The 22,635-nt window shown below is 33.0% G+C and overlaps 1 protein-coding gene and 2 long non-coding RNA genes across 3 annotated transcripts; 2 read left to right on the top strand and 1 right to left on the bottom strand.

The window, feature by feature from the left end:
* Nucleotides 1–1,616, top strand: LOC132060133 (uncharacterized). Its single transcript, XR_009415888.1, has 2 exons — nucleotides 1–461; nucleotides 1,311–1,616. It is a non-coding gene; the product is annotated as an uncharacterized LOC132060133 (long non-coding RNA).
* A 7,467-nt stretch (nucleotides 1,617–9,083) lies between these two features.
* LOC132060939 (uncharacterized) lies at nucleotides 9,084–10,218 on the top strand. The gene is made up of 2 exons (XM_059453829.1): nucleotides 9,084–9,232; nucleotides 9,802–10,218. The coding sequence occupies exons 1-2, from the start codon at nucleotides 9,193–9,195 to the stop codon at nucleotides 10,098–10,100; spliced, it is 339 nt and encodes a 112-aa protein (XP_059309812.1). The 5' UTR covers nucleotides 9,084–9,192; the 3' UTR covers nucleotides 10,101–10,218.
* An 8,346-nt stretch (nucleotides 10,219–18,564) lies between these two features.
* On the bottom strand, nucleotides 18,565–21,473 carry LOC132060938 (uncharacterized). The gene is made up of 2 exons (XR_009416067.1): nucleotides 21,279–21,473; nucleotides 18,565–18,826 (listed from the first exon to the last, which is right to left on the bottom strand). It is a non-coding gene; the product is annotated as an uncharacterized LOC132060938 (long non-coding RNA).
* Between the last annotated feature and the right edge of the window lie 1,162 nt (nucleotides 21,474–22,635).

Here is a 22,635-nt window from a genome sequence, read left to right as displayed (position 1 = left end):
GACATAAAAAAATTAATTAATATTGTCATGTCAAATTTTTTGATTGATTCATCTAGTTGAGTGATTTTATGAGAGTAAATCCAATATTGAGTGATTTTATTAATATATAGCAAAATTTAATAACTTTGTTACATAATTTTTCAAAGGTAAGCGATCGTTTGAGATATTTACTCCGTCTATTGGTCAACTGGCCCGTTGGAAAGAAGTGAACATGTGAACGTTATAAAATATAGCACGCCATCGCAAGTCTAAAAAAATGCTAACCACATGGTCCTCAACTCTCTTTAGATACAAATAATAATCATCAAAAATTTGTCTTCTATAAACCTCAATTGAGCCTTGTGGCAAAAAAAAAAAAAAAAAAAAAACCTGGAAGAAACAGATGGCTGAAGAAATGAAGAACGAGATTCAAGATCTATCAACTAAACCCCTCACTACTCCAAGTGAAGAGCCTGCTAAAGGTAACACTTGAAAACTATCTTGTGTCTATAAATGTTCAACACTACATTAGAGATTTTGTGTTCGAGTCCAAGAGTAAAAAAATTCCTATTAGTAAATAGCATCTCTTCCTTAAATAAACCTTACAAGACGCACATTGAACTAATCGAATCAGTGGATTCTGGATAGTAGAAAATATACGGGCTAACCACTTTCCGGATCGGTTTTGAAATTAGCCGGTGCTTGAAAATTCATTGAAAATATCTACTTTTGATGCAGATCCATGAATTTCAAACTTAAACAAGTAAAAATTCAGAATATTATCTTGTGTCTATAAATATGTTAAACACTAGTACTATTCCTCTGTCCCAAAGTATCTATTGTTTTTTTGCTTCTTGAGATTCAACTGATATGAACTTTTACCAACATTTGGAAGAAATTACAATTTATAATGATTTTCATACAGTTCTTGAATATCTGAATTTTAATTTTACAATATTGAGATGATCTAATTCACTTTAGCTTCAAAGATTAGTCGAATTGACTCTCGAAAACGGAAAAATAACTCCTATTTTTGGACGGAGGGAGTATGTGTCTTGATTTTCATCATATTATTAATGAATCATGTTAGCACTAATGGGTACTGTGGAATGTATATAATCTCCCTATTCTAATTAGTCAGACATCTCATGTTTGAATCCGAGAATGAAAAAAATCACGGTAAATAATACTACTTCTCCCTAAAATGGGCTCTACAAAGCGCGTATTTGAGTAATCAGATTAGCGAATTTCGGATATCAGATGATTACGAAACTTGGTTTTTCGCGAAATAATATGGAAATATATGTTGTCATTTTTTTTTTTTTTGTCAGAATCAGAAAATGCACAAGGAGTAGTAGAGAAAGATGAGGCAGGAAAAGCAGAAGATGAGGGGTTGGTGCACGTAGTTGCAAAAGCAAAAATGCCAACACCTCCTGGCAAACGACCTGGTCCTACCACTGGTTGAAATAAATATAAATATTAATACAATAAGCTTGGGAAATTCCAATATTGTTGTTCATGTCTTGGTTCCTTTTTAGTTTCTTTGTGTGTGTTTGTTGATCTTACTTTTAGTTTGAGTTTACTTTATCACTATGATGGAGGAAAATGTGTGATAATACAATTTGTGTGTTTAAGCATGGCGATTATTACCAAACTAATGAATTTGGCTGCATTTCGCGCGGTCAAAAAAAATATTATTGAAATGATCAATAAGAAAACACTATAATGATTCAAATTATATATAAAAAGAAAACATTTACAGAACAACGTATAATCAAGATGATTAACGAGTTTTAAAATTCTACAACTCTACTTTAATAATATTCGGATTCGCGTCGCGTAGGGTCCATTTGGGGAAAAGTGCTTCCTACCAAGGATTTTTCATACCCAGGGCTAGAATCCGAGACCTCTGGTTAATGGAGGAGCGGCCCCATCCACTGCACCACATCCTTTAGTGGTTGGAGTTAATGATTTAAAAGATGTATAAGAAAAAGCAAAACTCTGGTTTGCGGTGTGCCGGGGGTAGAAATTCAAATATGCTTTGGTCTAATGCAGTAACCTTCATTTTTTATTTTATTTAAAAAAAAAAAAAAACAAAAAAAAAAAAAAGTTAAAGCCACCTTCATGGTGGGGGTTAGGCAAAAAGAGATCCTTTAAAGAATTGGGAATAACGCAATCAAACAATGTATTTGTGTTAAAAGTTCATTTAGTATGTACACATATTAAACTTAAAATCCAATTATTAGCACATGAAGTCGTCGTTCTAAAATTTAAAACTCATATAGTTGATATCCTGACTCCGCCATTTGCACTATCACGCGGATTCTCAACCGTATGATTAATAATACATGGAAAAAGGGTCAAACATATCTTTGAACTTTTCGAAAATGTCTAGATATACCCTCAATTACAGGTTTGGCTCATTTGTGCCTTTGTACACATATATACCCCGAAAGTCGTTAGTTGCATTGCTGGATTTTCCTAATCCTTAAAAAAAAAAAAAAAAATCTGATATCGCCACATGGCATATAAATTTGAAAGATCCTTCCATTATAACCCACCCCCTCCAATACCCGACCCACAAAATCTCAATCCCTTTTTCATTTTTTTCATTTTTCTTCTCCATCCCACCTCCACCTAACCTTGAGCCACCACTACTGCCAACACCCCCCACCCAATGGGCAAGACCACCTTCATCTAGCAAAAGAGACCATTAATACATCATATTCTCTCATCATCAACAACACCAAATTTTCTTTCTAAAAAGTGGGTATTCATTGAAGTATCGATTTGAACCTTTGGATCGCCATTACTAGTAGAAGATTTCTTACTTGCAGTTTTAGCTGAAAAATTGAAACTTTCAATATTTTCTATCCATTTACATAGAAAAAAGATGAATCCGAGTCTCAAACCTATCGAAGTGTAAAAAATCTAGGGCTTCAATACTTGCACTTTCTCGGCCTTTCTCTGTAATTCTTTGCTCTTTGGGACAAGAAGGGGAAAAAAAAAACCTTGGTGGGTTTGTTTTCTTCTTATTTTCTTTTTTCTTTTCTTTTCTTTTCTAGGGTGTTATCAATATGTTTTGTAAATTAATAAAAGAAAGTCAAGAATGGAGATGTGAAAATTATTAATGAAAGGAAAAAGACGTGTATAGTCTTCTTGGAGTGTTAATTGATGCCGTTAAATATGGATTGTGGCCACTTCCATGAAGCTGCTATTGATAATGGGGTGGCCATAAATTCCACCTCAGTCAATTCATCTTCTAATTTTTAATTAATTATCGTAATTGGTATAGTATTTTTATTTTGTAACTAATGGTGCTTCTTTGGATGAAGATGAAAGGTAAATGGATTAGATGTAGGGTTGGACATAAATATCGAAAACTGAAAAACCGAACCGAAACTTCAACAAACCGAACCGAACTAGTTTGGTTCGGTGTTTGGTGTCCATCGTCAAAAAACCGAAACCGAAATAGCCAAACCGAAGTTTGATAAAACCGAACCGAAAAACCGAACGCGCACCGAAATTTAATACATTATCCAAAAAATTAAAATAGTCCAGGCCCATTAAGTTTAAAGCAAAAAAAACTCAATTGTAATAAGTCCTCTTTTGCATTTGTATCCCTAATTTTCCACTTCAATTGAAAAAATCAAATATCCTTAACAAAGAAAGGTAAATAGGATGTCTCTTTAGGATTAATGTATGTCCTTTATGTGTTTTTTTAATTATTTTTACAGTATGTATATAACACCTAGTAATCCTATGTCATGATTATAGTTTTCTCGTTTTGTGTATCTGTTTGTTTGATTTTGATTTCAATTTATCAGTTTTATGTTTTATTGCTTTTGAGAATATGAATTAGTGTCAATGGAATCGCTTCTAATATTATATTAAAAAAATTGAATTGAAAAAACCGAAACCGAACCGAACTGAACTTTAAAAAACCGAAACCGAAAGAACCGAACCGAACTAGTTTGGTTCGGTGTTTGGTGTCCACCTTCAAAAAATCGAACCCGAAATAGCCAAACCGAAGTTTAATAAAACCGAACCGAAAAACCGAACGCCCACCCCTAATTAGATGGGTTAAAAGGGAGGGTGGGTCGGATTATTTCGCGGGTCGAGCTATTGGAGGGGTGGATTAGATGGGAGGGGTACATGTGGCAATTTCTGATATTAAAAAAAAAAATTAATGGCCCCTAAAATTCTAGCAATGCAACTAACGTCCTTAGGGGTATATATGTGCTAAAAGTTGAACGGCAGGGGTACAGATGAGCCAAACTTATAACGGAGGGTATATCTAGACATTTTCGAAAAGTTCAGGGATATATTTGATCCTTTTCCCGACGGAAAAGGGCCAAAATTACCCCTGAACTTTCAAAAATAGTTTATTTATGCCCTTCGTTATATTGTTGGGCCAATTGTTCCCTTACCGTTATACTATAGACCAAATATACCCCTGAACTTTCAAAAATAGTTTATTTATACCCTTCGTTATACTATTAGGTCAATTGTGCCCTTACCGTTATACTATGGGCCAAATATACCCTTAAGTTACACGGTCTGCACGTGTCACAATCACAATGGCCCAACCCACTTCCCCCTATAATTACACCCAGATTAAATTAAGGGTCTTTGACATATATATACATCTTAAGGAGAAATATTTACGAAACGTGACGATAGTTTTATATTTACAAAACATAACATTACAAATCCTATACAAAACATGCTTTATATTTAAAAAAAATATATATATTTTTAAATTATTTTTTATTTTTTAAAAATCATTTTTTTAAAAAATATTTTTTTATTTTTTAAAAAGAAATATATTTTTAAATTTTTTTTTTTTTTTTTTTAAATTAATATTTTTTTTTTTGCTCAAAAACTTATGTATGAAAGTTGTATGAAATGTGTATATCTCGCTCAAGACTTAAAAAGTTTGCTCAAAATTTAGTGTATGAAAAATGTATGAAATGTGTATATCTCGTTCAAGGCTTAAAAATCCGCTCAAAATTGTGTGTATGAAAACAATATGAAATTTGTATCTTGCTCATGTCTTAAAATTTCGCTCACATTTTCATGTATAAAGTTCATGTTAGATTTATAAAATTAATACAACTACAACAACATTGTATATAACTTTGATACAACATTCAAGACTTAAAATAATCGTCAAATTTTTGTGTATGAAATGTGTATATTTTGCTCATCCTTCTTAAAAAGTTTTCAAATTTTATGTATGAAGAACGTATGAAATGTGTATATCTTGATCAAGGCTTAAACATTATGCTTAAAATTTTATGCATGAGAATGGTATGAAATGTGTATATCTTCCTCAAGACTTAGAATTTCATTCACATTGTTTGTATATAAATTTCATTTTAGGTTTTTCGAAAATTAATACAACTACAACAACATTGTAACAATTTTCATACAATATTCAAGGCTTAAAGTTTTCGCTCAAAATTTTGTATATGAAAATTATATTAAAAATTTTGCTCACACATACACATTTCATACAACTTTCATACACAGAAATATGAGGTAATTTTTTAAGCCATTGAGCAAAAAAAAATAAAAAAATTAATATTTAAAAAAATATATATAAAAATTATTTTTTTTAAAAATAAAAATATTTTTTTAAAAAAAATATTTTTTTTATAAAAAATATATATATTTTCTGAAAAAAAATAAAAAAATGAAAAATATATGAAAATCCGTCATGTTTTGTAATATATCGTTATGTTTTGTAAATAAGGAAAACTATCGTATATTTATATAAATATTTCTCCCAATATGTATATATACGTAGTTTATAATAAATTAATCACCGAATCCGACCCCTCACTTTATTTCACCCAACCCGTTTTGTTTATTTCAAACCAAATAAAATACTTTGTATTTTGTTTATTTCATTACGGAGCTATTCACATAAGTATGAAAACTCAAATAAAAAAATTTCACCATTAATAGATCGAAGGTTAAAAATAAATTTATTCTTTCTCCATAGAAATGAAAACAATGCAAAGAAATCATGTAGAAGAGGAAAAAAAACAAAAAAACCATTCTATCCGGAAATCCATTATGGAATAGTTGAGTCTGTTCCTCTGACTAATTCATGAATGGACCACCAACAAGTATTTGAAAATAGAACACATACTAGCCATCATAATCACAAGAATCACAATTTATGTAATAAAACCAAAAAGTCATCGTGTTATCCATAATTTTATGATCCTTCATTTTGGGTTTTCATTTTGTATACCACCATGTTTTATAGAAACGAAACCTGTAATGAAATAAACAAAACGGGTACGGGTACTTTATTTGATTTGAAATAAACAAAACGGATTAGGTGAAATTAAATGACGGGTAAAAAGAATTTAATCTTTGTAATTAAAACAAATGAGTCTAATTGTCATTATATATAGCAACATGTAACAAAATATATTTTATGTAATCAATTTAGTTAATAATTAGAAAATGGATAAATAAACTATTTTTGAAAGTTCAGGGGTATATTTGGCCCATAGTATAACGGTAAGGGCCCAATTGGCCTAATAATATAACGAAGGGTATAAATAAACTATTTCTGAAAGTTCAGGGGTAATTTTGGCCCTTTTCCGTACATTGTATTATAGGAAATCTCAGAGAAATTCGTTGAGTTTCAAGCTATTCACTAAGATGACTATCATATTGAGATCGAAGGTTGGATACCTTTATATTACTGCAATAAAGGCATAAAAAAATATGTGCATAAAAATTTATCCGCATATTTTTTGCTTGTATTATCACAAGTATTTGTATGATTGAATAATCACATGCCATAGTAATAAACTAGCATAAGAACCATTTTTGTATATATTGAATTTTTTTGAAAGCAAAACTAATAAAATATTTTTATTAAATTAATTTAAAAAATATATTATAATTTTTTTCTTAACAATTATAGATAAAAATAATTGTTACAAAGAAATCAAAATTAGAAAGATATATTCTCTCTGTTTCAATTTATGTGAACCTATTTTCTTTTTAGTCCGTGCCAAAATGAATGACCTCTTTCCTAATTTGGAAACAAATTCACTTTATGAAATGATTTACAGCCACACAAATATTCAAGACTTATTTTGAACCATAAGTTTCAAAAGTCTTCACTCTTTCTTAAATGTCGTGCCCTGTCAAATGGGTTCACATAAATTGAAACGGAGGGAGTATGTTATATTGTAAATCACCAAATTACGAAATGAAAATATAAAGGAATACATTTTATAAATGTAAAGAAATAATAATCACAGAATGCAAAGGAGAGTAAAATAAGTAAAGTATTGACAAAGGAGGAAAATGGGGATAAAAATCACTCCCTCCCTTCACTTTTACTCGTCCACGTTGACATATCAGGAGAAAGAAATTTTTCTTCTTCTTATTTTACCCTTCACATTAATTACTCATTTTTAAATCATTTTGTAATGCTATTGAGACTATACGCCAATAAATATGGATATTATGATAAGATATATACTTCATTTATTAATTTTTAAAGAACGTGAAAAGTCAAAAGTGGAAAACTAAAAGTGCACATAGGGAATAAATATATGTAGGAGAATTAAATTTGAAGTGCATATGTGTATACATAAGAAGAGAATAAATACTCAGTACTATGACATATGTCCAAGTGGAATAAAAAAGTAGTTGGTTAAAGTGTACAATGTATATAACTTTTGGTACAAATTTGCATTGCTATTGTTCGTCCTCTCTTCACGTTTAAAGTATTGACAAAGAAGGAAAACGGGGATAAAAGTCACTCACTCCGTTCACTTTTACTTGTCCATATTAACATATCGAGAGAAAGAAATTTTTGTTCTAATTATTAATTTTACCCTTCACGTTAATTACTCATTTTCAAATCATTTTTCAAGGCTATTGAGACTTACACCAATAAATATGAATATTATGATAAAACATATACTTCTTTCGTTCCATATTACTTGCCATTTTCTCTTTTGCACACCCCTTAAGAAATCATAAATAAAAGATGTATTTTACTATTTTACTCCTATCTCTCTCCAATAAATACATTCTAATCAAAATTGACTATTTTCAAGAACATTTATTACTAAGGGTAAGATGGAAAAGATTTAGTTAATTTTATCTTGGTTTTGTAAATGAACAAGTAATTTGGATATATATATTTTTAGTAATGTGGCCAAGTAATATGGGAGACGGAGAGGGTAAGATGAGAAAGATTTAATTAATTTTATCTTGATTTTGTAAGCGAACAAGTAATTTGGACATATATTTTTAGTAACGTGGCCAAGTAATATGGGACGGAGGGAGTACTTCATTTATTAGTTTTTAAAGAACGTGAAAAGTCAAAAGTGAATAAGTAAAAGTGCACGTAGAAAATAAATATGTGTCGGAAAATTAAAATTGAAGTGCATACGTGCATACATGAGAAGAGAATAAATATTCAGTACTATGACATATGTCCACTTGGGATAAAAAAGTAGTTCGAGAATGTGGTCAAGTAATATGGGACGGAGGGAGTACTTCATTTATTAATTCTTAAAGAACTTGAAAAGTCAAAAGTGAACAAGTAAAAGTACACGGAGAAAATAAATGTGTCGGAGAATTAAAATTGAAGTGCATACGTATATACATGAGAAGGGAATAAATATTCAGTACTATAACATATGTTCAGGTGAGATAAAAAATTAGTTGGGTAAAGTGTACAATTTATATAGCTTTTAGTACAAGCATTTATTGCGGTGTTAATCCCTATTAGATACTTATATATAATAGAAAAACGTTTACTACTTCTAATGATTTGATCATTTGATATGACCAGTTGCGTCATTCCAGTTGGGTTGAGTGGGGGTTTGTGGACGCGTTACATATAAAGAATAACATAAATTAGTCAAATTTGTATCAATTGGTGGTCCCTAATATCTACTTTCAAATAAAAAAGTAAAAGAAAAAAAAATTAAGGTGTATATCCTCATTACCAACTTGGCCCATTGGAAAAGAAAAACGAATCAAGTAAACATTTTAAAATAGGCCGCCTGGTATAAAATAATGATTTACGAATGAATGAACGTGCCTGGTTCTATATTTTATTATAAACAGAAAGTAAGTAATGAATCCTTCAACATTTAATCTTCTATAAAGCTCATTTGATCCATGAGAGACAGACAATAGCTAGAACAAAAAAAAAAGATGGCTGAATTCATCACAGAAACGAAGAACAAGATTCAAGGTATGAGTTAAAAGACTGTCTGAAAATTTTCACTCTTTCTTTCCCCTCTTAATTTTCATTATAGAAACACTATTTTGTTGAAATTATCCATCTCATCTAAAAGTTTAAACGGGTAGGAGTACACTTTTATTCCTTAAATATATTTTCAATACGCCCCTTCACGTGGCTCTGATAGCATGTTAAAATGTGTAACCATTTCATCTGTTGTTTGTGTCTTGAATTCTGTGAATCCTAAAATTATATCAAATTTCATAATCGGTTTGGGAAGTTCCTTGTCCGAATAAGATTAGGAATTACTTGAGATCTATATAAAATGGTTGTAATTGAGGATCTTTGTACAATTCTTCTCGTTCATAGTGGAAAACTTTCTCTACTGCTGCTTCGAGCACGTAGGCTTGTCCGATCCTCGTTAATTCCTTATGTTTCTTCTTCTATATTTGATATATGTGTTACTATACGATTTTCTGCAGCATCATTTAAAGGCTTAAACTGTTAAAGATTTATTTGTTTAATTATATTTTTAATATTTAAAAAAAAAAAAATTGGATACATGTGTTCAATTTTGTCAGAACCAGGAAATGACCAAGGATCAAGATCAATAGATGTCCCACCAGAAGAAAACCAAGAACCAGCAAGTGATGTACCAACAGGAAATGCACAAGGCCAAGGACCAATAGTAGTAATAGGACCAGGAGATGATGCAAAAGGCCAAGGACTTGTAATAATTGATGAATCTGTAGGAAATTTAAAAGAACAAGAACCAGAAGAAGAAGAAGAGGAGGAGGACAGTGATTATAACCCTGAAGAGAGAGCAAATTTTTCAAGACCTCCAGGCAAAAGATCAGCTCCTAAACCTAAGACTGGTTGAAATAATCAATACAAACCTTGGGAAATTCCAAATTGTGATTATAATTTCAAGAAATTCAGTTATTTTGTCAGTTGTTTTGTTTGTTCTGTTCATTTTTAATATTGTAGTTCTTAATCTATCCCGAAAAGAATGTTATAGGATATACTCCCTCCGTTTTAATTTATGTGAACCCATTTGATAAAGACGACATTTAAAAAAGAGTGAAAGACTTTTTAAAACTTGTGGTTCAAAATAAGTCTTGAATATTTGTGTAGGCGTAAATCACTTCATAAAGTGAATTTGTTTCTAAATTAGGAAAGGAATCATTCATTTTGGCATGGACTAAAAAGGAAATAGGTTCACATAAATTGAAACAGAGGGAGTATATAATTTCCTCCAATCCAGTTTGACTATGATCAAATACATGTCGATAGTCATAATGTCACGCCCCGAACCTGGACCTGGACGTAACACGGCACCCGGTGCCTGACTGCATGTGACCGAGCGAACCAACTGGCTGGCTGAATCAACATGTGATACCAAAACATAACTGATTTATAAAATAAAACTAACACATGTTGATTATCTGGAAGTCTGACTGAAATATGATAATGCGGAATACTCAGACAATATGAATATATCTGAAAGTAGCCAACATGGCTAAACCAAAACAACTGAGTATAACTGCCAACAAGGCTAAAATAACAAATTTGACCGTCCGGACCGTGTCTGGCGAAGCCTCTAAGAATACCGAATAATATAGTTTCAAAACCGAAATAATGGATCAACGCCCGGGAATGCGGGGCTCACCAATAGCTGATACGTGCACTCCTAAATAGCTGAGTCTTCAACCTGTGTATCGCGGCAGGCCCCAAGCAATAAAAAGAGACATCAGCACATTTGAATTTTATTGGTATGTAAAGCAACTGAAGTAATAAAGTACTGGAACTGAAACTGAAACCCATAACTAATAACTGTAAACTATGATAGCAAATGAAGTAGAGATATGAATACCCATACGCTCCTCCGTATCCGAATCATCCGTTTTATCCGTGTTTGTATATGTGGGGCCTCGCCCAATAATAAATACACGCTATGGCCTCGGCTTAGTAAATACGTACCAATGGCCTTGGCCAAGTATACGTATACATAAGACTGTGCCCTTGGGCAAAATCACATATGTTCAATTATGATTAATTAATAAAGACTGAGACCATAACAAGAATGAACAATACTAAGCTGAAATAGACATGCTGGACTAAACTGAAAACATTGATTGTTTCTGAGCATACTGAATTTCTAGACTGAGACTCATGTGGTAACAATACATAAGTCTATAAAGATTACGTGCTGAGTTCATGATATTCAAATTGACAACCATGAACGAATTCTGTAATTGCAACCCTAGAAGATAACAGTTCTACAACATACCATGAAACTAGGGCTAAAATTCTGAGTCAAATTTTTGAAAAGTATGAAGAATGAGGCATAGGGAAAATCATGAACATTCCCTAACGTAGATAGTTAGCCTCACATACCTGTAATCGCTCCAATCCAACGAATTAAACTGCTTTTCTGACATAGAACATGAAAACTCTAGCTTTGAATCACTTGGGAAGGATTTACCTCAGAAATCCTATGTTTTGGTTGAAGAATCATGTTACTAATCATGAATAATTGTTGGAATTACTTAGGAATCATTAGAGCAATCTTACCTTGACGTGGGAGGATGAGGAGAGGAGGAAAACGGTACGCTTAGGGCTTTAGAACGAAGTTGTAATGTCTAATAACTGAAATTTTGAGTTAAGTGTTGAATTTATAACATGGGTCATTTTGGACCCCCTGGCTCGCCGAGCGCGGTCTATAGCTTGCCCCTGCCTCACTTTGGGCCTCGCTCGGCAAGCTTCCTTGTCCATTTTACACTTGGACAATTTTCTTGACTTTTTCCCACTTTTGGACCCCTACCTCACTGAGCGCGGTCCAAGTCGAGCCCTTGCCTCGCTTTGGGGCGAGCTCGGCGAGCTCCCCTGTCAATTTTACACCAAGTCAATAGCATTTAGTAAAATGGGCATAACTCCTAGCACAGAGCTCCGTTCGGGCTCCACAATATACCGTTGGAAAGCTATTTCAAAGGGCTACAACTTTAATGTTTTACGCTTTCTCAAATTCTTAACATATTTTCACTAAATCTGGATGGAAGGCAGACCTATAGAAAACTTAGCCAATTCTATCGAATCTGAGCACCCCTCTATTAACCATTTTGAGACGATCATAACTCCTTGATCTGGACTCCGATTGGCCTGATCCTTATATGCTTAGAAAGTTATTTCTATGTACTACAACTTTTATTTAGGAACCTTTCCAAATTCCCAACGAATCAAGGTGTTATGGTTGCCCAAAGTAGGCCCCTCAACCACTTTCGCAAAATGTTCAAACCTTCAAATTTCCTCTGAAACTCTAACGATACAAGTCTAACCTTTATTTTAAGATACGGGGCGTTACACATAAGCACCGATGAGGGGAATTGCCGGACTTTATGATATAATACTAGACTAGTTAAATTAACCATTCCAGCCAACAAAAAATGAGCAAGATTCTATATGAAAAGGGACATCCTACTAAGTCAAATGCTTCTCAACTTAAAAAAAAAAGTTAACCATATCATTTCGACTCCTTATATATATACTAGCTCACTAGGTAAGTTGTATCTATTCATTTGGAAAGGACCTTGAGTATTTATAGGAAATTCTTGAAATGAAGTTAAGGTGGATTCTTACATGGAGGCATGTTTGCTAAACAACTTGGTTTTTTTTCCTTAAGCAGTGGGAGATAGTGACATTATATTAATCTCATTCTACTTCTCAAGAGCAGTGTCAATCACTTGATTTAGTTTGTAGTTCTTGTTAGACTTGTTTTGAGGTATCCTAATAATGATTTGTGAGTCTCACTACTAAAAATTACTGTTTTCTCGCTGAATTTTTCACGGAAAAATGTTCAGTGGCTATTTCCATTGAATGTCGATGGAAAAAGCTTAAATAGTAATGTTTTCACATGGAAAAATTATTAAGTTTTCTAGCGTTTCAGTGGGAACTTGTTTCCACCTTGTGTGTTCTCAGTGAGCTGGTTCGATGAGAATGAGATGGAAAAATCATGTTTTACAAAGACAAACAAAACTTCTATTTCTAGTAGTGTCTAGCTCCAACTCCAGGTATGTGACACTAAGGATTATGCATTGGTTCACATTATGTTTGACAGTTAGAGCTTCAGCCATATTGTTACTTTCACACTGTAACAAACTGTCCCATCATTATCATCTCTAACTCACTCTCATTCTTTGTCAGATAGCTCCAATCAGTGTTTACCTTCACTTTTTCATTTGTAGCCTTTTGCCAAGAGGCTAGTTTTTATTTTAAAGTTGGTGTCACTTTGTCAATGGTGTCACAGAACAGGTCCAGGTTACATCTTGGGAAGGTTTTGTGTACCACAGACTTATAGTCCATTCAGTTTGTGTTATCATCTTGAAGGGGATAAAATATTAAATTCTATGATCCACTTTATTTCTCTGCATTCCAGTCTCCAATTGGAGAGACAATCTGCTGCTCTATTGCCTTCCCTGAAACAGTGATCAATCTTCCAGCTTTCAATTTTTTCAAGTAAGTTCTTAATGTTCAACACAATGTCCATAATATTCCATGGTGGATTGCTTTTGTCCATTATCCAATCCACAAGAAGTTTGGAATCACTTTCTAACTCCAGCTTCATGAAGCCTTTCTGTATTCACCACCCAATCCCTATCTCCATAGCTTGAGCTTCTGCCATGTTGTTGGTGTTGATGCCAAAGTTTACTCCAAAAGCAAAGAACCAAATGTCCTTTATTATCTCTATTGAGACCACCTCCTCCACTGTTACCAGGATTACCTTTAGAACACCCATCATTGTTCAATTTCACATAATTTTGAGGTGGAAAGGACCATTTAACTGCAAAGAACTTGAAATAATATCTTGCCTGCTCCATAACTTGTATAAACTAAGACCAATGCATAAAAGGATCAACATGTGGAAATTGTTTATGAATGATCATAACCAGTTGCCATATTCTCAAAGTGATTCTCTGAGTAGACATAGTCCTTTCCTCAAATATAACCTTGCACCTATCTTTCCAAACTTGCCAAATAATGATGCCAGGAAGTATTTGTAAAGCCATATTCGGAATAGGATTTTTCCCTTTAGTAAGCCACCAAGTTATCACTTGATGTCTCAGATTGTTAGTGTTTTGAAAAATCCCAAAAATTTGATTGAAGTGCATCCAAATCTTCTGACTGATCCTGCTCTTGAAAAATAAATGATCCAAATCCTCTTGATCATGAATAACACAGCAAGATCACCTAGAGGGTAAGTGAACATTGAATTTTTTTTAGATTAAGGTCAACAACAACCTTATTTCTGAAAACTTTCCATAAGAAAAAGGAAACTTTAAAAGGAGATTTCTTATGCCACATCATTTTGTTGACTAAAGAAGGATTCCGATTATAGATATTCCACTGTGCCAAATTCCTTAAAGTAGAGTTAATTGTAAAATATGATTCACCACATGGTCCCTTTTGGTTAAGCTTATGAGTATTCCACTTGCCTTCCTTAAAGTACTCAAAAATAGTGCCCCTTCCAGAGGTGTTAGCAATACCATACTTTGCTAACTCTCCCAACCCAGACCAATTATCCCTCCAAAAGCTAGCATTTCCTTTATTCACCCTCCATAAAATAAGATGATCTAATTTTCTTTTGATATTCATCCTCCTCCTCCAATTATAGGATTGATCATAATTCCATTTTCTTGCCACAGGGTGGATTCTTCTAGAATATTTAGCTTTAAAAAAACTTGCCCACAAGGATTCTTTAGTTCTAAACTGCCACCACAACTTGGAAGCAAATGAATCAGAGATTTCATGCAATGCTCTAATGCTAATGCCACCTTCCCCTGTAGGCAAACATAGACTAGGTCATTTTTCCCAGTGATATTTATGCTTGCCCTCATTATTTCCCCACAAGAAATTGGCAAAAATTTGCTCCATTTGCTTCAAAATAGTTTTTGGTGGTTGACATATGGCTAGTAGATGTACTGGCATTGCAAATAACACATCCTTAATCAAGATTACCTTCCCACCAATTGAGAGTCTTCCATAGTTTCAAGAATTCAGCTTCTTGAGAATCTTTGTTGCCATATCAGCAGAATAGCAAATTAATTTCTTGCCTTGAAACAGAGGACATCCCAAGTATGTTATAGGAAACTCTTGTCTTTGAACTTGCAAAATGTTGGCAACTATACTGCTCCTTTTCTCTGAAATCTTCTTGTCCATCAAGAAACAGCTCTTGTTCCTATTTATGATCTGTCCAGAGTTGATTGAATAATCCTCCAACACTTTCATGACCAGCTTCAAAGATTTAGATTTTCCCTATTTAAAATTATTAAGTCATCAGCATAAGCAAGGTGATTAATCCTAGGTCGTTCAGCTTGTATAGTGAAGCTACTGAACCTAGGATTATTATTCAGGTTATTCAACATACATGATAGTGCCTCAAAGAGCTATTATGAACAAAGCAGGGGAGATTGGATCTCCTTGCTTTACTCTTCTTTGAGATTTAAAAAAGCCATGTCTCTTTCCATTAATAACTACTGAGTACCAATTATTAGACAAAACATTCCATATGATAAATATCCAGTTTTCATCAAAACCCATTTTTCTCATTACAAAGACACAAAAAATACCAGGATAATCTATCATATGCTTTGTTCTATCTATTTCAAAAATCACATTACCACCTTTGTTATCTTGTTTAATCTCATGAATGATTCTTGTGTTAGTAGAACATTTTTCCCTATAGATCTACCTTTAACAAAACCACTTTGGTTGACAGAAATTATCTTAGGGATAATGTTAGATAGCCTATCAGACATGACTTTTGAAATAACTTTTTGAGTCACAGTACTGAGACTTATTGGTCTAAATTTAGAAAAAGTTTGAGGAGAATCTACTTTAGGAAGTAGAATTAAACAAGTATTTGTAAAGTATCTTGGGATTTGTTTACCATTAAAAACAGTTCTAACAAAGTTTACGATGTCTGGTCCAACAATATCCCAAAATTCTTGAAAAAACAAACCACTAAACCCATCAGGTCCAGTAGAACTGTTGGGATTTATATTAAAAACATCATTTTTCACCTCCTCTTCAGAAGAGTTTTTTTAAAAGGTTTTCATTATCAACAAATTCAATGCATTTAGGAACATGCTTAAGGATATCAATATCAATGGTGTTGTCTAGTTGTGAGAAAAGATTCTGATAGAATTGAGCAGCAGCATTGCCAATCTCCTCTTCACCCTCTATCCATGCTCCATTTTCATAGATTCTCTTTATGTGCGGAAATTTCCTTCTACCCTTAGCCACTGAATGGAAAAACTTCGTATTCTCATCCCTTTCCAAATTCCATTTCAGGTTAGCTTTTTGCCTCCAAAAATTGTCAACATATTTATGTTGAACTGTCAATTCAGCTTTGGCCTTGTTCATAAACATCCTATCATTCTAATTGTTGGATTTTATCAAAGATGTTCCCAACCTTAGATCTGGACCATTCTCCCAGAGCCTTACTAGTATTCTTGAGCTTTTGTTGAATTTCCCAGAAAACATTTCCTTTAGTGTAAGTTACCCACTTAGCTTTCACCACATCTTGGTATCCTTCAATCTCAGTCCAAAAGTTCAAAAATCTGAAATACTTAACAAATGATTGCTGATTGTTTTTGCATTAAGAGTGGACAATGATCAAAGCTTATTCTTGAAAGATGAATGTTATCAGATGTATCAAAATAATCAGCCCATCTCTCATTACTTATCATTCTGTCTAGCCTTTTCCAGATTACTTCCTCCTCTTTTCTTTCATTGGACCAAGTGTATGGACTCCCTGAATAACCAATGTCTTCCAGCCCATAGTCTTGTAAACACTCTATAAAAGGGATACTTTTATTTAAACTGTGAGGATTATCCCCTTTCTTCTCCTCCATGGACAAAATTCAGTTAAAATCACCACATACTGCCTAAGGATCATCTATAATGGAAGCAAACACCCTCATATATCTCCACAAATCCTCCCTACCTACTGATCTTGACTTTGCATACACTACTGAAATATAGATTTGTTGAGAAGATTGCAAGATAATTCTGCAAGTCACCATCTGGTCTTCTGAGCAATAAACTGTACAATCCAAATTACTTCCCTAAAAAATCCAGATTTTATTGTTTATATTAGCATAGGCACCTTGCATACCAAGATTATATTTGTATGAATCAATCTTTGACTCATTAATAAAAGGTACTTGAAGAGCAACAAAGGAAATTTTATGCTCTTTTATCATATATCGTAGTCTCTCAGTTGTAGTTTGAGACTTCATCCCCCTAATATTCCAAGCCACTTAATCATTAATATGGGGATTGATGGTTTTTTGTGTATTTTTCTTTTGGTTTCTTGTAATAGGTGTGTCTCTAACTTGTCTTTCCACTTTCTCTTTTTTCATTTTCCTGGGGGATTTCACCTCTTGAGAATTTATGTCTGTTACGATCCTTTTTTACACTTGCGTATAAAAGCGTACCAATAACTTGGCTATTTGTGTGAAAACAGAGTCACCACCTAATTTTTATGGAATTAGAAAACCGTTTTGGAAAAAAGATTTATTTACAGAAAAGAAACCTTTTAGTACCAAAGAAAGGGTAAAGGTTCTGATGATTTCCCGAGGAAGGTGTTAGGCATCTAGGGAAATCCGCACCGGCAGATTTTAAATGTTTGGCTAAAAAGAATATATCGTGTTTAAAGAAAGCAATTTAGGGAGGAAAAGTTATTAACTTAAAGAAATATTTTATTTAGAAGAGATTGGCTAAATATAACTCGTTTAGAAAGTGATTTAGAAAAGAAAGGTCATTAATTTAAAGAAATATTGTTTTTTAAGAAAGGTTCTAAAAGAAACGATAGAAAATTACTTAATACTCAGACACTTATATTACTTCCACTTAGTGAAATAATGTAAACATTAAATATTTCATGTAAACGTAAAACCTTATAATTATCCGGGTTTCGGTCTTGAACAAATTCAGTTCCGGAAGCTAGACAAATACAACTAATTTAAGACCATTCATATTCTGAAAATCTCTTTTCGTTAATAACCTAAAATTTACCTATGGCAAAGAAGTACCCCTTTTTTGTATAGATATTAAAATCGTCTTAGAAAAAAAAAAAAAGACAGAACTGATCTAATAATTTTTTATTTAAAAAAAAAAGGGAACTAATCTGATTTTTTTTTTAACAAACCGACTAAAGAAGAACAGAAATTTCAGATTTTAACAACTGGAAGTCAAATTAAAACAATTGATGCTGATCAGAAAATGAAAACATTAGGGGAAAAAAATGATTTTTTCTTATATGCTGAAAAATAGCAACTCAAGTATTCCAAAACCTGCTGGGATTTCATTTAGTTCTCAAAAGGGGTTTGCACAGAAATACTAATAATATCAGAAGTTAAAGGAGAAAGAGTTAAAGAGACTTGGACTTTTGGCTCAATCCAAGCTATTATAATACTTGGGCTTAGTCCGAGATAGTCTAAAAAGCCCTGTCCTAGGTTCTCTCATACTTCCGCCCGAGATTTGCAATATTTTTGTCCCTGCGAGGCTGCTACTACTGCATCTGCTTTTGGGCTGCTACTGTTTAGACTTGAGAGAGGATGCAAGGATTTTATGTCAGGCCCGAGTAACAGGCCCAACTCACGATGAAAATAATCCAGTAGACTCCCAATGATATGTGCACAAAAGGAAAAGTGAAGGAATTAGCAAGTGTAATAATAACTCATTAGTGCTAATCCTAATTCTTCATTAAGTAAGTACTTAATAAAGGAAACCAGCGTGATCAAATGAAATTTGACTTGGCACCATTTAAAACAATAATCTTTTAAATCTTGGACACAACAGCCCTCTAATCAGAGCAAACCTTTACAAAATAGTAGATGTTTTTAGATGGGCCTAAACTTCAAGTAACATAGCTGACACGTTAACTTAGCAAACAAAGAGTAATTATCCCTTTTTTTTTTTTTTAATTAACCTCTTCTTCAATTGATCATTGATGAGCAAAAATGTAAAGAGTAATTATCCTTGACCGAAATTCTGGAAAAAAAATCTAGTGGATTAGGAAAAATTAACTTGGAGAAATCAAGTGTTTCAAAATTGTTTTAGCAAAAAAAAAAAGGGAGGAATCATATTAATCTGAAAAGCAATTCTCTTGGAAACTGAAATACCAAAGAATCTTTCGTGAGTAAAACACCATGCAAGGATATGGTTTCAAGATACTTAACATACTTAGAATGAGTAGAACATCCTCTCTATTATCAAATAATGTTTCTCAATTACTGGACAATAAAAAAAACAAAATCTTGGGAGTAACTAGTTTTCAGATAGAAGAAATTAACTTCTAACTTTAACAAATCCATACGTAAACAAGGATTAAAATAGTAGCACTAATGTTGACAGAACCATAAAACAGAGCTAGAGTAATCACATAATAAAGCTAAAATAAAGGGGGTGGACAGAAAGTAAAAGAAACAGAAGTTAGAACTTTTAAACTTAGGCAAGTTACACACAAAAAAAAAAAAGATAGAACCGAAGTTAAGCAAGCTCAAGAATAGAGGATTAAGGCCGTGGATCCAAGGGTAAGGAATGAGAGGTTTAAAATGTCAAACGCACTTAACTCTTCTCAATCTAAGTCAAATAACCAAGCAGCCTTTAATCACATAAATAAGACAAAGATTCAAACAAAAGAACGACTGAAAAGGAAATTTCAATGCCTTATCAAACATAGAACTTAATGTAGGTGGAGGATGGGATATTTAAAGTATAGGCCATCACCAAAAAATGACGTAAGTCATTCCCGTTGGCACCCAAGCTAATCCCATGTCCCTCCAACAAAACATAAGATAAACAACTTCTTAAGGAAAGTAGAGTAAAACTAACTAACTAACCAAGAATCTAAACTTATTAGAAATAAACTAAAAAAAACAAACTGGACAGCCCTTGGATGATAAAGAGAGGAAGAATTTGGGAATTCAAGCTAGCCAAGAAGGGAAGAAATTAACTTCACCTATGGCTAGTAATCAACCAAATTAGTTTCTTCCTTTCTTAAGAACTACAACAGAAAAAGAGGCAAATAAATGATGACATAGAGACTAAAATAACATCTCATAATCTTAAACAAGCCGAAATAACAAACTGAACAGATTTTTAGATAAGCTTTAAGGATAAGGAAAGAAGTATTCGGGAGTCTTTAAAATAGTCGCAGGGGGAAGAAATTAACTCCTCTCTTACTTTTAAAACATGCCGAAAGTAGAAACTGTGCAGAATTTAAAGAAAGCCGATTCAAAGCTAATAGAAAAAATATTTTGGGAGTTAAACTAGTTACGAGGAGGAGAGATTAACTTCACCCTTTCTTAGGGCTCAGCCAAATTTTACTCTCTCCTTTATATGCTAATAGTTCTACATACATGAACAAAGAATAAAACCAGTAACAAACCAAACTGAAAAAGTAACACAAAGCTAAGTTCATGTAGTTAAAATAGATATAGCATGAACTCTGGAAAGTATGCAGCAAGCAAACAAATCCAAACTTGATCAAAGTACGTGAAAGGAGACTACTGCCTATTCTAAGTTCGAAATCGCACTCGTAATCTCAATTAACAAACTCACTCTATAACTGAAACTCTGCTTCTTCCTCAAACAGAATCTCAGAACAAAAAGAACCAAATTGATATTCAACTTAGAATTCTCTAAACTCTTGATAGTTATCAACCTTAATCGAGCATCTCTAAATCAAAACCAGAGACAAGCAGCTAAACAACTTAAATTAAGGTCAAATTAATTAATTAATCAATTGTTTTAAACCCAAGCCAAAAATCAGCCAAACCGACATCACATAATAAAGATATCATAGCAGCAACTCAAATCACATTTTTCAGTCATGATTTCAACCAAACTAGTAAATAACACATATTTCAGTCGGAATTTCAACTGTATAAAACAACAAAAATAAGAACGACGACAAATAACATTTTTTAGGCTAAAAACAGTAAAAAAAAAAAAAAAAAAAAAAAAGTCGAAGAGAAATGGGAAGTGATTTTACCTGATTTTGAGCAACGAAATGGGTCCAGGAGTGTCTGAATCGATTTCAACTTTGATTCCCTAGATTCGAAACTCAAACGAGAAATGAAAGGAACTCAGAAGAGAGACATTTTGGCTAAAACTTGCTTCGAAAAAAAAAAAAAGCTTTCAGATTTTACTACTTTTTTAGAACTTCCAAGACTGAAAAAACTTAGACTCCAAAAAACCTCCTTCCTAAAGGGCATCAAAGCCCTCTATTTATACACGAAAAATAGAGGGTCAAGGTTCAATTTCCAAAGAGGGGGGAGGGATTCGGCTCGAAGTGACAGAAAGGAAAAAAGAGAGGGGATGGAGTTCTTACACTGTTGCAACGATGAAATTCGTACAAATCCCATGGCTCGAGGTGCAGGTGATGGAGAAGAAAAGGACAAGGGGTGTGGGCTTCGTCTGCCATGGCGTTCTGGCCGTTGCAAAAGGTGGAGAAAGAGAAGAGTGATGGGATTTGTCCCTTCCATGGTTGTCTTCAACATGGGGAAGGAGGAAGAGAGAAGAGATGAAGAGGGAGAAGGCGGCGATGGGAGAGGTCTGTAGGTGTAAGGTCTAGGGTTTGACATCTGATGGTTTAGAAGGATGAGGGATTTAATATGGACCGTTGATCGGTTTTGATCAACGGTCCATATTAAAAAGATGATTAATAAGGAAAGAAAATATATATAACCATATATAGATATATATCTGTATATAATAAAAAAAAATTAATGGAAGAGGGAAGGCCGTTGGATTTCCAAATAAAGAGCAGTTGAGATCAAAATTTATGGGCTTGATCCGGGTGATGCCCGCGTGGCGCGCACGGATTGGCCAAACTTAAATCCAGGGAATACTTAAAAATCTGCTAAGTGTTACATATTTTGCAAACGTGACCCCGAATCATTTACGAGCTAGCCAAATTGATTTAAATTGTAATCAAAATTTTTTAATTGAAGCCATAAAATACAGAACTGAACAAAATTAAACATAAATCAGAAATTAACTAGTTTAAAACAAAATTGAGGTAAACTATTATCCAATTAATTAATTAAGCTTCTTGAACTTAACAAAGTTAAATAACTATTTACAAACACGGACTAGTTATCAAAATTAAATAGCAAATGACTCAAAATTGGCGATTCCAAATATGTACAAAGTAAAAATGAATATTTTTTTAAGATGAAATTTGGTTTCTCCATTTAATAACATACTTTAAAATTACGAAAACAATATAGAGATATGTATAATATATATTGTGATATTTTGCCACATGAGATGTCAAATAACACTGAAATTAGTTAAAAGAGTATTTTTTTCCTGTTGAATATTGGGTGTCAGCTTTAATCGTGTGT

This window comes from Lycium ferocissimum, chromosome 6 (genome assembly GCF_029784015.1).
Source record: "Lycium ferocissimum isolate CSIRO_LF1 chromosome 6, AGI_CSIRO_Lferr_CH_V1, whole genome shotgun sequence".
NCBI lineage: Eukaryota > Viridiplantae > Streptophyta > Magnoliopsida > Solanales > Solanaceae > Lycium > Lycium ferocissimum.
The sequence above is the reverse complement of the archived record's forward strand: the minus strand, read 5'-3'. Positions and strand labels throughout refer to the sequence as shown.

What these genes read in the sequence shown, in the direction of transcription:
- LOC132060939 (XM_059453829.1), top strand. Translation starts at nt 9,193, where the DNA reads ATGGCTGAATTCATCACAGAAACGAAGAACAAGATTCAAG. An exon ending in AACGAAGAACAAGATTCAAG is followed by an intron (nt 9,233 to 9,801) that starts GTATGAGTTAAA and finishes CAATTTTGTCAG; the next exon opens with AACCAGGAAATGACCAAGGA.